Consider the following 17,340-nt stretch of genomic DNA (forward strand, 5'->3'; position numbering starts at 1 on the left):
GAGGCTGATTTGAATGCTAATGAATTAGGTCACATGCAAAAGGCTGTCATCAGAAATCAGAGTAAGTGGATTTCTTATAACACTTCATAGATTTAGGGTGACCGTATTACCAACGCAGCATATAAAGGGAATACCTATATAACAAGGGCATTTTTCTGGACCCAGTTCTGGAAGCACTATTTTTTTCCCCCAGGCCTTGTAACATTCTCTCCTGGCAAGCAATTAGAGTTTATAGAATGCTGTGGTTCTGTAACTGGGATTCTTCATCCATCAAACTGCTTTCTGAATCACAGCTTGTAATTTTTATTCATGACACTTAGGTAAGTTACTGAGAAGCGTCACATCTAGGACAACTCAGATACACACTATGAAAAAAGAACCAAGATTTGGGGTTTTGTTTTCCAATTATACTCATGACATACCAGGCTTAATCATACTTTGCAGAGTGAGGATTAACATGCCTAATTGGCTGTAGCTAAGCAAACTGAGGCCCTTTGATTAATCAAGCCAGCCAGCTTTCAGTTTCTGACATCAAAATTTATACCCTCTGTGAAAAAAAACAAGGCCACAGTTACATAACACTCAAGCAACACACAATTAACAACACTTTGTTCTAATTATCTCTGGGCACAATTAATGTTGGCCCAACGGTTCATTTTTCTTCTTTGAGAGCTCTTAGAACATTTATGGAGATTAACCCTTGATGCACTCGCTTTCTCTAAGATCTGGGGTTTTCTTACAAATTCCCACAAAAATCCAAGCAGGGCAAAGTAGCACATTTATGCAGATTAATTCTTGACATATTGGCTTTTTCTAACATCTGTGGTGTTTCTAACAAGCTTCCACTAAAATTGGGCCCTGGCCAGGCAATGCAGTCACAGGTCCCCTAACACTGTAGCCTCCTACCTCACACTGAAGATTTTTTCTTTCCCCTCAGCAATTAGTCATAACTGATAAAAGGTTTTGTCTTGACTGAACAAGCTTCCAGGAGTTGGAAGGCCAAAAAGGCTGCTGTAAAACAGCGATGTAGATGCTACCAAAACCCAAGGTAAGAGGATAGGCCAGCTGCCTATCATTGGGAAACTTAAAATGCAGACAAGTTCCGTTCCCTCACATCAATAGTGAAGAGACAGCAGCGAGACAATGCGCGCTGATCAAAGGCTTTGGTGATTGGTACAACTTTAATTTCTGGAAGGCACGTATTTTTTCCTACACTCCAAAGGAATAGATGGGGGCTTCAGCTTTAAAGTCATAAATGTTCTCTCCTTGGCCCAGGCCTGTTTGCACCCTCACTCGCCTTGTTTGTTTGGCCCTATTATTTTATGCTCTAAAGACGGGCTGAGCCACATGAGGAGCTGTAGCTCTAGGGCACTCGGGAAATTTAAGAGGCTGTTAGTTAAGACTATGTCTAAACAGACTGGAGGTTTGATTAGACATGCCATGAATTTTTTAAATAAAGATTGTTAACTCTTAATACACATGTGTTGAATACACGGGTAGCTCCACGCACTGGCAATGCCAGCACAGGCCCAGCCTTTCATTCTAATTTCTGGAAGAATGTACCCTGGGCTCCGGGCAGGCCTGTGTCCTGATGGCTGCTTGACACTGTTTCAGGCTTTGCTGCTTTTATCCAGGCAACTCCCTCTGCCTTTCCTCAAACTGTTTGCCTAGAAAATGTTCACAATGCCTCAAAGACTCATTTCAAATGGAATATTATCTGCTGGCCTTCTCCCAAAAGAATCCAGTTAGGTACTTCCATCTCAGTGTATCACTGACACTTGGACATGTTAAACACATTTTTAAAATGTTAATGTTTATTATTTTTATTATTTAAATTAGTATATTTTTGTCTTCCTTTCAACAATATGTCTCAAGGGGAGAGAAAATGCTCTATGGATCTTTGTAACTCGAGCATCCAGTAGCAGCCCAGGCCTAGAGATGCCAAAATAGGGAGAGAAGGGGTAGGGAAGAGACTGAGAAAGAGAGACAGAGACAGACAGAGAGAGGCAGAGAGGGAGAGACAGAAACAGAGAGAGAGAAAAGAAAAAAAGAAAGACATCACAGAGGAGAAAGAAAAAATGATATCCAAGTAGCAACCTATCTTTCTCAGTGGTATTCAAGAAATTCTGACATTTAAATAATTAAAACCCAAGAACTTTGCCAAATCCTGGAAATGATGGGGCTAGCAGTTGTCATGTTCCACCCTCCAATGTGCAGTACGTGAGCACGTGCCAAACAGGTGTCCCCCCCCTGCCCCGCCCCCCGCGCCAAGGCCAGGAGCTTGGATGGAACCACCGGGAAAGAGAAACCACCTTTCAGTGGTGTTGCTGGTACAGTGGGAGACAAGCCTGGAAGCTTCTGGTTGCCATCTCTGCCAACACAGGGAGAGCCCAAGAATGAAGTCAACTTACAAGAGAGCAGGGCTGGGAGGTGGAAAAAGCTCCCTCACACGGTCCAGCCCCCTGTGCTCATCCTTGCCTTCCCCCATGGTTACCCCTCAGTTTCTAGTTACAGTCTTTCTGTGAAGTCAGTCTGAGTAGGGCCTCTATGACTTACACCTGTAAGAGTGATCACAAACAGAGTACCCTGAAAGAACACCAGGATTGCCTGCACTGTCGTTTTCTCAAGACCTTAGAGTTCTGAAGCTGTTTCAGCGGCCCATGGACCCACCTATCACTGTCTCCTGTGCTGAGCACCGTGGTGGCTCCATGGAGGGTGGGTGGGGTGCTTCTCCCTCACTGTGCTGCCCCATCAGAGCCATTTCTGGGATTCTTAATTTTGGAGAGCCACGGCTTCACTTACACGGACATGAAGAAATCTATCTGCATAGCTGTGTAACTTTTAGAAAAGAATAGTTATGCCGTAAATATTCTATTAAAATATGTGTGTGTAAAGGCTTACATTCCAGGACACTCATCACCATATTATAATAATGAAAAGTATCAATAACCTAAATAGCCAAAGGAAAGTGATTACATAAATGGTACTCAGCATCCATTTGATAAATTTCTATACAGCCATCAAATCATATTTTAAGGATCACTGAATAACATGGGGAATATTTTTGGTATATTACAGAAAAAAGCAAGCTACTATCTGTATAAAGTGACATTTTATGATTTCCTAATTTGATTAAGTACAGTAGAGAAAAAAAGACTGAAAATATACATACCAAAATGTTAACAGCAGATATTTCTGAAATTGGTGTAATTACAATGTATCCATTTCCTTATATTTTCCTAATTTTCTATAACGTGACTATTGACTACTTTTGTAATCAGAAATTTGCTAGTACAAAGTTACATACTGACATATGAAGGGATTTTTTTTTTTTAAACTTCAAGCCTCTTTACCAAAGAGGAGTTTTTGTCTTAATCCTAACTTAATAACTGTTGCTAAGTGACCCACCATTGGAGACAAATTAATCAGGAGAAAGATACACACCAAGTACCTTAAGGCAGGGATGTCTGAAACTACCTGTCACTAAGAATCTAAAGATTAGAAGGAAACAGTTAAGGATTTCTACTCAGACTACCACCAGCATGCTGCTTTATAACTTTAAAATTTTCTTTTCATATTGTCTTAGGACAGGAGAGGATAAAAGTGAGAGGGAGAAGAAGGAAAGAACTTGAAGTCAATCAAGAATGCTATGCAACAGACTTTCTATCAGTAAAGAGCTAACACCAAACTTGGGCATCTCAAACCCACACCCATGGCAGGAGAGCCATCAAAGGGCAGCTAGAAGCTGCTTCAGAGCACTTTTGATTATAAACTTTACTCAGGCTCAAAAGCTCTCTGGCACTGGGCACACATGGGAAGGGCTTCTGCATCTAAGTTTGAAGAGTCAGGGAAATTCTACTCAAGACTGGGGGCACAAAGAGGGTTAGATTAAAAAACGGTTGAGACCAATGAAAGCGCATTAGGTTTGGTACTGAATTGGACCTAAGGTGTTTGAAGAGCTTTCAATATCACTCTAAAAGCTGTATCGGTGGTTCTCAATTCTGCCTGTGCCTCTGAATCACCCACAGGGTTTTATAAAAGCATAGATGTTTAGTTTCCATCTTAGACTTAAAGATTTGGTATTTCCTGGGTTGTCTCATAGGCATCTCACTTTTCAGAAGCTCTGTTTCTGCACAGGTTTCATCTGTCCTGTCTGTCCGCAGATTTCACTGCTGCATTTATATTTCTGGCACCTGCGTGATGGATTTCACCCTTTCCACCGGATGGTTCCCACTGGCACACCAGCATGCCCTCACGTCACCTGTCTTTTTAGAAGCGCTCCTCTTGTACAATGTCCCTCTTCAGCTATGACTCTCCCCCATGTTGGCGCCACTTCACAGGAGAATTTAGAAGAGCTGTCTGTCTCCACGATGTCTCCATGTCCTTACCTTCCTACCCACTCAATCAGAACCTGCTGTTATCAAGCTTTCAGCTAACCCATCCCTTCCCAGCGCCAGTGAGGATTTCTGTGTTTCCTCTTTCTTACTCTCTCAGCATTTGACAAGGTTGCCCTTGAAACACTTTCTTCTTTAGGCTTCTATGACACTTCATCTTTCTGATTTTCCTCCTACTTCACTAGCTGCTGTTTCCCAGTCTCACTTGCTGGCTCTTATTCCTCTGCTGAACCTCCAATAGAGGAGTGCCCCAGGGCTCTGTCCTCTGCCTCCTGAAGGTCCACCTTTACACTTAGTTCTGATATGGCCTAATTAAGTCCCACAACATAGAATGTCATTTATATGCTGATAACTCTCAAATCCATATCTCTAGCCCTGACCTTGGCCTTGTGATATCCAACTGCCCATCAAACATGTTCACTAGAATGTTTAACAAGCATTTCAACTCAACATGGACACGACAAATTGATGACTGTACCTTCCTTTCCCTAAGTCACCTCTCCTCCAAGCCTTGCCTCTCTCAGAAATTGGAACCACCCCACATTCACTTGCTAAGGTCAAAAACTTAAAAGTTACCCTTGTTTTTCATTTTCTCTATATTCCATATGCAATCCTTCAGTAATTCCAGTAGGTTTTACTTCTAAAGTATGTTCTTACTTGTCCATTTCTTGCCAGTATAGCATAGTGAAATCATATAATTGGAAGTCAAATTCTGACTCTCACACTTAATATGACCTTGAGCAAGTTACCCAACTTGTCTGGGGCTCAGCTTCCTAATCTGTAAAATGGGGATGATAACAGTCATATCTACCTCACTCCACAGGGTTGTTATGAAGATTAAAATAGTGTGGGTGTGTGTATACATGTGTATGTATGTGTATGTGTGTAAATGTCTTCATTGTTATTCCCCACTAGTCCAAAGACATTACTATATAGTTTTATTATTCTTATTCCCTGTTAGTCCTATGTACCCACACTGGATAGGTCTAATGACATGTTTTGTCTGGAATCTGAAACAACCTCTTATCTGGTTTTCCTGTCTCTACCTCTGTCCCACTATTAGCGCACAAACCAGCGAGAACTGTCTTTCTAAGGCACAAGTCAGATCATGCTACTTCCCTAGTTAAAAATCTCTACTGACTTCCCTTTACATGTATCATTATGTTCAAAGTCTTTACTGTGAGTGTGACCTAGAAGGCTTTACAGCATCTAGCCTCTGTCTACCTCTCTGCACTCAATTTCCTTCCAGTTTTCAAATCTTATATCGTATTTCTCCAGGACGAAGTTCTTACTTCTGTTTCTCTAAATTGGCAAGCCTCCTACCATCTCTGGGTTTTCACACTTGCAGTTTCTTCTTGTTCTTTGTCCAGACTCTCACAAAGCTGTCTCCTTTTTATTATTTATATCACCTCCTCACGGCCCAATATGAGAAGCCATCGTAGGTAAATACCTCTCTCATTTCCATCCCCAGGCTCTCTACTACTATACCACCTCATTTTTTTCTTATTCAGAGTGTCTTACTTGTCCGTTCTTTTTTTTGCTTATTTATTATATTATTTAAGTATGTACATTTTGTCTCCGTTCACTGAGATTGAGGACTATGAAAATTGATCAAATCCCAGTGTCTAGAACAGCATTTGGCCCATAGAAGGTATTCAGTAAATATTTACTGACTACAAACTCAAGATATAATTGTGACGTGCAGCCAGATTTGAGAGTTACTATTTTAAAGCACCTCATTTTAAACAGGAGTTACCGACTCACAAGAATGCTTAGGGTTATTAGCACTTCAGTGGTCCTACTTTCACGGAAAGGATAACTGAGTAGAGAAAGCTCTTATTCACTTTAACACATTTAATTGCCATATATTTTCTGCACAGAATAAATCTTTCCTATAAGAAGCAAAGTTCTTCTGACCTTGAGGCTATAGCTAAGGCTTCAGCATGTACCTAGAGGCTCAGAACTCCCAGGTGATTTCAGGCCAGTTCTCCTCCTGGCTAGCGTCTGGGGATCAGAGATGTGATGGGAGTTGAGAATAAGCAAGGGGATATGCAGCCTGATTTCTAGTCAGGGGTGAAGTGGGTTCATGCGTGGAGAGAAAGGGCTGGTTGGCATGTGGGGAGGGGTCTGGAGACAAACGATCAAGACACATGCCAAGAGCAAACCTGGGGCCTGAGGCCAAAGCCCAGGAGCAGAGAACAGGAAAGGCGCAAAGTCAGATCAGTGGATTGTGGAGGTCAGGTCTGGGAAGATCCTTTACATCAGTGGTCTGGGTAGGGGTGGGGAAAAGCGGTGCTCCTTTAACAGCAGCGGCCTGTGACATGGCAGCGCCATGCTGCGGAAAATTGTGAGCTCTGTTCTGAGAAAGCAGCCTCTGAAACAGCAGCCATGGAAATCTACGCTTTTCTACAAAACAGAATGCAACACACCTAGCACTTAAGAGTTACGGAAAACATACAAGTGGCATCCAGATTGCCTATGTGGTCCTCACGGCACAGACATAAAAGTCACCAAATGGTTTCTCCACCAGACGTCAGGACCCTAAACAAAGCTGCTTGCCCAGGGGAAGCAGTTGCTGGGTGGTGAGACTGAGTGTCCTAACGCCTCTTCATGAATGACTTAAAATTGCTAAAACCAAGGCACTGACTACAGAAAACAACTGCTAAGAGGAGCAAGACTGTGTGAAACACATGTGTATATGGAATTATTATTTTGACTTCTGGCCCAGGAGTTTTTTTTTTTGGAAGGTAATTGTCTTATTTAGCAAAATACCTCAATAAGCCAGGGAATGGTGTGGAATGAACTCATGAATGGGGTGTAGGGACCAATAGAGCTCTAGGTAATAAAATGATAGGGCGCATGGCTGTGGAGAGGAGGCAAGCAGGAGAACACTCGCTGTGCTCTATGGCAGGAGGCTGGGAACTGAGGAGAAGGGGCTCGTGAGGAACACCCAACAGCTGAAGGACTTGCAGGCAGAGCTATCTCAAGGCCAAGTGCAAAGCCCTTAGCCTTGGGGATATTCTGCATAACCACTTATTATTTGTGGGGTTGGATTTTGGGAAGAGTGAGTATTGTGGATTCTGTTTCACGTGAGATTGATTCTCAAAGGAGAAGAAAGAGGGATTGAAAGTTGAGTGCGGTAGGAACTCGGTCCCAGGAACGACCACAGGAGGGAACGACTCTGGGGTGGGGGTGGGAGTGGGAGTGGGAGCCCGAGGCTTTCCTCAGGCTGGTGGATCTGGTGCTTAGACGACATATACTTAATTCTCAAAGTCAGGGACTGATCAGCTATAATATAGGCTGTTTTTCAAAAATTTATTTTATTCAAGTACAGTTGATTTACAATGTTGTGTTAATTTCTGTACGGCAAAGTGATTCAGTTACACACATATTTCATATTCTTTCCCATTGTGGCTTATCACAGGATATTGAATATAGTTCTCTGCGTTATACAGTAGGACCTTGTTGTTTATCCATTCCATATACAACAGTTTGTATCTGCTAATCCCAAACTCCCAATCCCTCCTTCCCTAGGCTGGTTGTGAATAATACTGTGATATTCACCAAGAACATAACAGTAAAAGTAAGTTTGTCTCTCTTCTTTCCCCCACCTTCATGGGACCTGCTTGTGGAGCGGGGATTAAGGAAAGCGGCTTTCCATCACTCTGATAATCATCCCTCTCTGCTTCCCACCATACCAGGCACCAAGAGATTAGGGTACACAAATACAGCTGTTTCAAACATACTGATAGAAAATATTTTTGTTTTTCTGAAACCTTGCTGTATGACATCAAAATTCACTGAAGTAATTTTGAAGCATTATGGTTAATTCACCTGCAATCTTCCGAAAAAGCATTTCGTTTAAGTGTATAAATCAATGTGGAGGTCTGTGACCAGCTCTGATTACAGTCTGTCAAAATCAGCCCTCTATCTTCCCACAATAATTGCTAACTTACACAAAGGATTCTATACAGAGAATACAAATAGTATATTTTAAAAAAAATAAAATAATGTGAAATTCTTATGAAAATCAGATGATGTATGAGTGTGTGTGTGTATGTGTGCATGTGAGAAGATTTATTTTCATTATCTATTTAAGTAGACAATAGTGAGATTTGGGAGCAAGAAGAGAGTTCACTTACTACTCAGCAAAGAATTTTAGGAAACAAGCCATGACTCTGTGATGAGAGGACATTAATTTAGAAAATAAAATATTTTTGTAAATTAAAATTGTGGGTTTAATGGCACTTAGAGATATCATCTACTGCATCCAACTGATGCTGGAGGCAAGAGTTGTTGCCTGAAGTGTAAAGATCTCTATGAAAGGAAAAAAATACTGCTTCTCTTTTAACTCAATGAGGGTTTAAGAAACATTCACTGCCAGAGATATTTTTAAAATACCTCTTAGTTTGATTAAATAATATGTCCTTCACAAAGTTGTCTCAGTGACAATTAGATGAACTAAAAACAATTTTCAATACAATCATCAACAAAACTAACAGTTTAAGTATATGGTTCTAGGGAAATAAATTGTAACATCAACTCATTCCTACTATTATATCCAGTTAATTCAACTTCAAGACAAAGCTATGAGTTCTTAAACCTCTCAGATAACAACCTTAGTTCCCTTTGAGGAGGCTTTTCACCTTTCATGGTGATTATCTTAAAAACAACAAAAGTATGAGAACCTTTGGGGAAACAGGGGTGAGTATTGGCCTTTTGCTCAAAAGGAGCTGCCAGAGGGTCCCTAAGTTGACCTCTCTTCTGCCCCATAAGTGACATCACACACTTAAGTCACTCCTTCAGTCACTCTTGTGTAGAGCGGCTGAAGGTTTCTATTCATAGTTCACATATTAATCACCCATTCAGATAAACAGGGGGGAAAATCATGCAAGGAAAGGCAGGAGCCTTGGAGTAGGAATACAGAAAAGACCATATGCCCAGCACTGCCGTACAAACATTCACTCACTTGACCCTCATTACTTCCCTGTAAGGTAAGTTACTATTATTATAGCAGTTTTGCAGTCGAGGAAACAGACGCACAGAGGGCCTAATTAATTTGCCCAAGATTTCAAAACTAGAAAATAATAGAACTGAGATTAAAACCCAACTGTGGGAATTTGGCTCCCAAGTCCATAATCTTTTCCATTTTGCTTTACTATTCCTGAAGGAATTAAAGTGAAAACAGCATGCGCCTACAGGACAGTGTGGTAGGCTAGGGTTAGCGCCGGGATTGCAGAAACCAGTCGTAGAAAAGAAGATCTCTCAAGGTCTTGTTTCCTCACATTACTGTAGGAAGTTTCAGGATTCGGTAGACGCTATGGTAGAGCTACATTTTTAGACACTGGCTGAAGGTCCATTGTGCCTAGTTTAAGAAGAGGTGAGCCTACCATAGTCCTTGCTTAAAAATGATTAGGTCCCAGTTCTATACGCAAACAGAACATTTATTGAAAGGAGGTAAGCCGACTCATGGAAAAAGGTATCTTTGCTAGATCTTTTAGCATGTGAACTAATAACTGAAATGATCTTTGAGGACTGCTCTAAATATTCAGGAATTAACAACTGAAGTGATGTCAAATGCCACTAAGTAATAGACCAGAAGTTTCAAACTGTTTTGGAGAACTACAGTGGTCGAAACCCACCTTAAAGCACTCCTTAGCTCAACTTCACCTCTACTTTCATATGTCTCCCATGTTGAACTTCTGCACAAGCTTTTCTGTTTTTTGAAGAAATAGCTCTACTGCTTAAAATTATTTTTCTTACAATTGCCCTGACCTAGTACTGCATGTTTTGTTTGTTCATTCACTCACTTGATCGTTAGGCATGGTGAAAACAAAGTGAAATATCACATAACCCTTCCCTCGAGGAACTTGCAATTTTAGGGAAACTGATCCAGTTTGAGGGTTGAACTGAATTTAAAATAAATTACTGTTCTATGCATTTTTTGAGGCAATACAATCATAGTCACTCGGTCAAGACTCTTTCAGGGTCACAAATTTTAATTCTGTTCTCATCACTGACAAAGGCATCGCAATGGGAGCTACTAGATCCTATTAGTCTGGGAGAACTACAAAAGCAAGATCTACGCTCACTCAAAGGCTCTGCCAATAAAAGAAGCACAACACAGTTATTTTTCTTTAAATGTGTAACAATGGTCCCGTTTCTTACCTCTAGAGCCTTCAATCTTTCTAACAGCAATTTGGTCTTTTCTTTCCCCTCATCTGCACTGCTGCCTTCACTCCTCGAATCCTCATCTACCACCATGTGACGGTCTTCCAAAGCTTCCTTGTGTTTTCTCTCTTCCTCTGACAGTTTTTCCTAAAGCAAGAAAGAATTGTTGTTTTCAATAATCTCCAATGGAAAATAAGCAAGAGTTTAAGGTTGAAAAGTTTGGAACCTCCCTACTCTTTTTGCTTTCTTTCCAGGGCTGAGGTAGACAAGATTTTGCTAAACAAATTCTGAGTGGTGCTTATATTAGTAAACACAGCAGATAATGTTAATGAATCCTGGCAGGACAAGTCATCGGGTCACCATCTCTGAATGCACATGTCCTCTGCCCTGCTGGGGAAGTGACCTAGCCCACAAAGTGGTAGGTGGAGTCACGCGGTTAATCCATTTTTACCTGCACCATGGAACTCAGCTGTGCTCTAAACTGGGGAAAAATACATCAGCCTTGGTACCCTGACTTGTGAATAGCTTAGCTCCTCAAAATAAGATTATCAAAGTCACTGGACATGCAACTACTTAATCAATTTAAGGGAAAAGAAACTATCACAAAATATTGAAACGGTAATGATTTCAAAATTCTAAGCTGAAACCATTAAGTTCCTTCAGCTCACTAATGACTCGGCTCTTAGGGACCCTATAGTCCCCTTTCTAACACTCCAGGATTTGTAGTACAGCCTTGAGGCAGACACCAAATGTTACCTCGTCTTGCCTCCCTGTTTGCTGGAGGCTCCTCACTCAACCTCGTCTGTGGCAGCTTTTTGGAAGCTGAGAAGTATTCATTTGAGCCTCATAATTGCCTCGTTTTCAAGGGAAAAAGAAATGTCAAGAGCATACCATATGAAAACAAAATCTCATCCATTTTTGTACATACATCAAGACACTGCATCTCAGACTCAATGACATCATTCCATCACACTTTTTAATACTAACCACAATGCCGCAGAAATCTTTGTATCAATACAGCTAGTTGGCAACCATGTGGGCTAAACTGGATTATCAATGGTGAGAGGCTTCTTTATATTTAGCACTAAACTAAGATCAATTGCAAATACAGAAGCACAAAAGATATGATTCTTATAAGCACTTAAAAAAATCTACTGAGAAAAAAACAGTAAGTAGGGAAAAAAAAGAAAAAACAGGTTTTCAAACTGTGTTCATGAAAGTACTTTGGAAATTCTAAAATTATTTAACCTATTTTTTGAAAATAAAATATGAAGTAAAAATGTTAATCTACATGTACACATATATAATTATACATGTATGTATAGATATATAAAACACTAGAGACTACATAGAAACTTGACCCATGTTAATCTGTTTCCTGCAGATTTCAAGATAAAATTTCCATTTCTTTATATAAACGTGCAGTTGAGGGACTTCCCTGGTGGCAGAGTGGTTAAGAATCTGCCTGCCAATGCAAGGGACATGGGTTCGATACCTGGTCCGGGAAGATCCCACATGTCACGGAGCAACTAAGCTCATGAACCACAACTACTGAGCCTGTGCTCTAGAGCCCGCCAGCCACAACTATTGAGCCCACGTGCCATAACTACTGAAGCCTGTGTACCTAGAGCCCGTGATCCGCAACAAGAGAAGCCACTGCAATGAGAAGCCTGTGCACTGCAATGAAGAGTAGCCCTCGCTCACCACACGTGCAGCAATGAAGACCCAACACAACCAATAAATAAATAAATATTTTAAAAAATGTGCAATTGACTAGCTCTTCATGAAGTCAGACCTGGGTATGTCCACATACAATGTACAGGTGTGTTCACTTCTGCAGCAGATATGAGTTCAGCTCAGATACATGCCCAGCAAGTTTAAAGTGCAGATCCTCAGGCCAGGACAAAAATCCAGGTTATGACTGTATTTTTATAGCTTTGATTCTTTAAGGTTTGTTCACTCATCAGACTTCCATTTCCATAATGAGAAACTTGAAATCTGCAGAGTTACCAACTCAATTTTGAAATAAAGAGGTCTTTCTACTTCTCTTTTAAGATGTGGGATCACTGTAATTAAACACTAAATTGGGATTGAAAAGCTAGCTTTAAAAAAAAAAATACCATCTACCTCTATTTCTGTATATATGTATGTATGTGTCCTGAAATAATTAGGATTCTGTAGCTAATTAAAACAAAGAAAGAAAAGCCACTAATGTCATGAACTGAAAGCCAAAAGACTTTGAAAAATGCATTCCAGATCTACCATTTATCAGTTTGGTAAATAATCTTGGGCAAACTACCTAATTCCAATAACTCTTGGTTTCTTTGTCTCTTAAATGCCTAATTGAGGCTAACAGCCACATACATAATACACACACATCTGCAGTCAATTCTCATTATTCACGGTAGTTGTGTTCTATAAAGTTGTCACGAGCGCTGGATTAACAAATACTGAATTATTGCTCCTAGGGGAAATATAGGGTTAGGTTTCTGGAGGCCTCTGGTTGCAATAGTTTCATCATTAATCAGTACATAATCTTGTTTTATGAGTGTTTCTATTTAAAGACATCTTGCTTAATATATATTGTTTATTAATTAGACTGAACTAACCACCAACAGCGCCATAACTCGTGCTTGAACCAAGCTTCCCTGACACCCATTTTCTCCCTAAGGCCCAGCACAGCCTCCTTGTACTTAAGAACACTAGAAGGCACTTCACACTATGCTTGGGGACCATTTTCAGCAGTGAGAACACTCACAAAAAGCATAAAATGTAAAAAAGTAGCACTATATAGAATGCAAAAAGGATACATTTCCAGTAGAAGAGCTGAAAAAGGAAGATGGGGTGTTGCTTTGGTTGACCTAAGCTGGGAACATGGGTGTCGGATGACTTACAGTTTTCATCCCTCTGTGAATGTCCATGAATGACCGCGAAAGCACTGCAGCGCTTCATTTGGGGAATGCAAATAAATTTTAGGGAGTAAGTGAATTCACAAAGCCCAAAAATAATGAGCATTGGCTGTATATATGTACACACTCACATTAAAGTGTCTAGGCACACTGCCTAAATATTATTATATGAAAGAACTGGACACAATTCAAGATAGTATAGATTATATATGAGTAGGTTACATAAAATGTGAGGATCACTTTACATAATTGAAGAAAGGGTGATCAATGTGACTGGGAGGTGTGATTTCGTGGAAATGGAACATGACTTATGCTTTAGTGGAGTGATTCCACTTGAATAGTTAGAGAGGCATAGGATGGGATTTTTGGTCCAAGAGAAAACTGGAACAAAGGCCTCCAGTCAGGAATACATTTTGTCCTTGTTGGTTCATGAGGAAACTAGTTTGATTATATTGCAAGAAGTACTGAGAGGTAGTTGAGTAATAGAACTGGAGAGTAAAATAAAGAGTTCTTGGAAATGAGAAAGAAAAATTCAGACACCATTCATTAATTCATTTATTCATCCTACAACTGTTTATTGGTCACAAACTATTGGCCATTCGATGGTCTAGGTGCTGGCGGTATGGCAAACAAGACAAAGTTCCTATATTCTATGAATTTGTATTCTAATTGTGGGAAACCTGACAAACTCCAAGTCAAATCAGTAAGTTATAAAACTGCAGCCAGTGGCATGTTTAGGGACAATGTGAGATATGGTGACATCAGTGTAAGACATGTCTGAGGAGCTGGCCATTTAAGCTGAGACCAAATGATGGGAAGGAAGTAGCTATGCAATGGTTTGGGAGAAAAATGTTCCAAACAGAAAAGATAGCAAAGCAAGTACCCAGTGGCAGGGCTGAGCCTGCCTTGCTGACCAGCTGAGGGAGAGTCTGTGTGATGGAGCACAGGGACTCTAAGAGCAAGAATCAGAGAGAGAGGTGGACCATAGTGGGGGTTCTTGCAAGGCATGGAAAGGTGTTTGGGTTCTATTTTAAGTGCAGTAAAGAGGAACTGGAGGCTAAGTAGGGGAGAGATAGGTTCTGATTTTCATTTTAGAAACAGCATCCTGACTGTTACAATGGAGAATGGGCTGTGGAGGGAAGGAGCCAGTGGACCAGCTGGGAGGGTTTTCTATAGGAAGGAATAAAAATTAGGAGTGTTTTGAAAGTACTGGCTAAGGACTTACCAAAAGCAGTTCTCATACTGGATGATAGGTCAGATGCCCTGGATCCAAAGCTCTGTTTCTACACTTTTGCCCCTTGCTAGGCAAATCATTCGACCTTTTCAGTCCTCAGTCTCCCCCAGATGTCAAATGAAATGGTTGGACTAAATGCCCTTTGCAATATTAAGATTCTAAGAATTCAATTACTCAAGACACAATTTTCAGGAAGGAAATGTTATCAATATGCTCAATGGTAACAGAAATGACAAGAGAACACAAAAAGGAACTCTACATTTTGTAATAAGAAAGTTGTTGGTGGGGATTTGAGAGCTATTTGAGTCAAGTGTGATGGTGGTACCCAAACTGTCAGTGGTTATGCAAAAAGTGAAAAGAGAAAATAGAGGCAATTTTCTTAGATGCTTATTTTAAAGAGTGGTGGGGAAGGGAAGGAAATATAAAGAACTACAGTCAAAGGGCATTGAAGAGACAAGTGGAAGCCTTGTTTTCAACATACAGAAAACTAAGTTGTTTGAAGAACCAAAGAGAACAGGCAGCCCCAGAGATGGCAGCAAAGTGGTATGAAGGTAGGAAGGGGTCTCCCAAGCAGAGAAGGCAGACGATGAAGGGCTTTGATGGAAAAGCCAAGGATTTTTTAATGTGGTTCCCTGCAGAATATCACTTCACAGCTTAATTTCCCAGTTAGTATTGCTAAATCATTAGTTAGTGTTTGGCGTGGGTAGTTCATTTAAAAATGCAGAAAACATGAGTCGGGAAGTGACTCAGACAAGGAAGCCATTGGAGGGCATGTTACTAAGCAAGTGAAGCGAAATCCATGGGAATCTCAGGGAAACAGGGCAAAATATAGGCCTCAGAATCATCCTACTCCAGGGGTGAGGGGGTTGGGATATTTATGTACCAACCTGTAAGAGTCAATAATTGGGAGCAGCACCTGGGGTGTCAGTTGCCAGCCTGCCACAGAGGCAGAAAGGTTTTTTAAAATACTTCTCACATAAAAGTGCTCTTCAGCACAGACACTGATAGCTAGAAATTGTGGGGGCATGCTGGATGGTTCTAGGGTTTGTGCAGGGTGCCACCGAGGTCCTCTATAGGTGGAGAGGAAGCTTGTGATTGCTCTGATGGGACACTGCCCAGGAAAGAAAGCCACACCTGTACGCTGCTCAGGCTAATCATTGGCCAAAAAGCGTGTTTCACTGTGTTCTAATTCAAAAATGCTCTAAAACAAATCCAGTAAGTACTGTAGAGTTATACATCCTATCCTTTTCTTTAGTCTTGTCTCTTTAATCACTTACCAATGAGAGTGTTAGAATGTAATGTAATAGATAAAAAGGACAAACGTAAAGGATATATATTAAGTAAGTAGGTGAGCAAAAGAGGAAAAGAAGTGGAGAGAGAGGTAGAAGGGAGAGAGAGATTTGGGAGAGTTGGAAATATGGCTACACTCCACTGACAGATCACTACTGTCAATTTACAAAGGACATCTACTGAACTTATACTCAAAAAGCATGACCATATTTTTAAAAATTAAGTATACGTATTCTATCCACACATAAATAACCCATTTCAATCAGAAATTATAGTTCCTTTGCTAATCAATCACCTGTGATTTACCTAATAAAAAGAGTGCAAGACAGAGGTCAGAAACATATGGTTTTAAATAAAACATATTCTCCATATAAACCTCTAAGAGAAAAACAAGACAAATGTGCCAAGTCCACTCCTAAGGATGCCAAACTGTGAAAAGAAGTTGATTCCAGAGGTGACCTGTTTTCACGTTTCAGTTCTTTATGGACTTTAATCAGCAGTGAATTCTATAAAAGTGAGGCCATCACACAAACAACTTTCACCCTCCACATATTTCATATATGGTTGAGACCATAAGCTTGTAGCCCTCAACAAATACCAGCTGGTACACAGGAAGCTAAAGATTTAGAAGCTCAGTTAGTGTCCAAGGGTTTAAATCAAACTTTGCCTTGTCGGTACATAAAGCAATCCTTGGAGCTGTAAGTTCCTCTAAGTGGTTACCAGGGTAATGATTCACCTTTGGGGGAGCCCTCATCTTTTGTTCTCAAGTAGTCAGCATCATCAGGCCTATGTAAAATAATATCAATCAACACAAAGCTCTGGGTTGCATCAGTTCACCTCAGACAGATGACAGTCCAGGGGGCTCAGTTAGTCCAAAGCGCAGGCAGAATAGCCCCTCACTAATGGACAGCTACTGTTCAGTCAAAAACATTATGGAGGAGGGACTTCCCAGGTGGTGCAGTGGTTAGGAGGCTGCCTTCCAATACAGGGGACGTGGGTGAGATCCCTGGTTGGGGAACTAAGATCCCACATGCTGTGGGGCAACTAAGCCCACCCACCACAACTATTGAGCATGTGGGCCACAATTAGAGAGGCTGTGTGTTGCAACTACAGAGCCCACATGCTCTGAAGCCTGCGTGCCACAACTAGAGAGAAGCACGCATGCCGAAACAAGAAGACCGTGCACCTCAGCAGAGGATCCCACATACTGCAGCAAAGATCCCGCGTGCCACAACTAAGATCCAATGCAGCCAAAAATAAATAAATAAATAAAAATAAATAAGTAAGTAAGTAAATATTAAAAAAGACAAAAACAAAACCCTGACCATTATGGAGGAAAGTG

The 17,340-nt window shown here is 40.8% G+C and overlaps 1 protein-coding gene across 1 annotated transcript in view; it reads right to left on the minus strand.

Moving 5' to 3' along the window:
- The window catches only part of NCKAP5 (NCK associated protein 5), a 928,785-nt gene that overhangs the window by 279,958 nt on the left and 631,487 nt on the right, over positions 1-17,340 (minus strand). The window contains exon 7 of the mRNA XM_057745121.1: positions 10,563-10,712. Within this exon, the coding sequence (XP_057601104.1) occupies positions 10,563-10,712 (150 nt within the window). The remainder of the gene's footprint in view (positions 1-10,562; positions 10,713-17,340) is intronic.

This window comes from Hippopotamus amphibius, chromosome 8 (genome assembly GCF_030028045.1).
Source record: "Hippopotamus amphibius kiboko isolate mHipAmp2 chromosome 8, mHipAmp2.hap2, whole genome shotgun sequence".
In the NCBI taxonomy this organism is placed as follows: Eukaryota; Metazoa; Chordata; class Mammalia; order Artiodactyla; family Hippopotamidae; genus Hippopotamus; species Hippopotamus amphibius.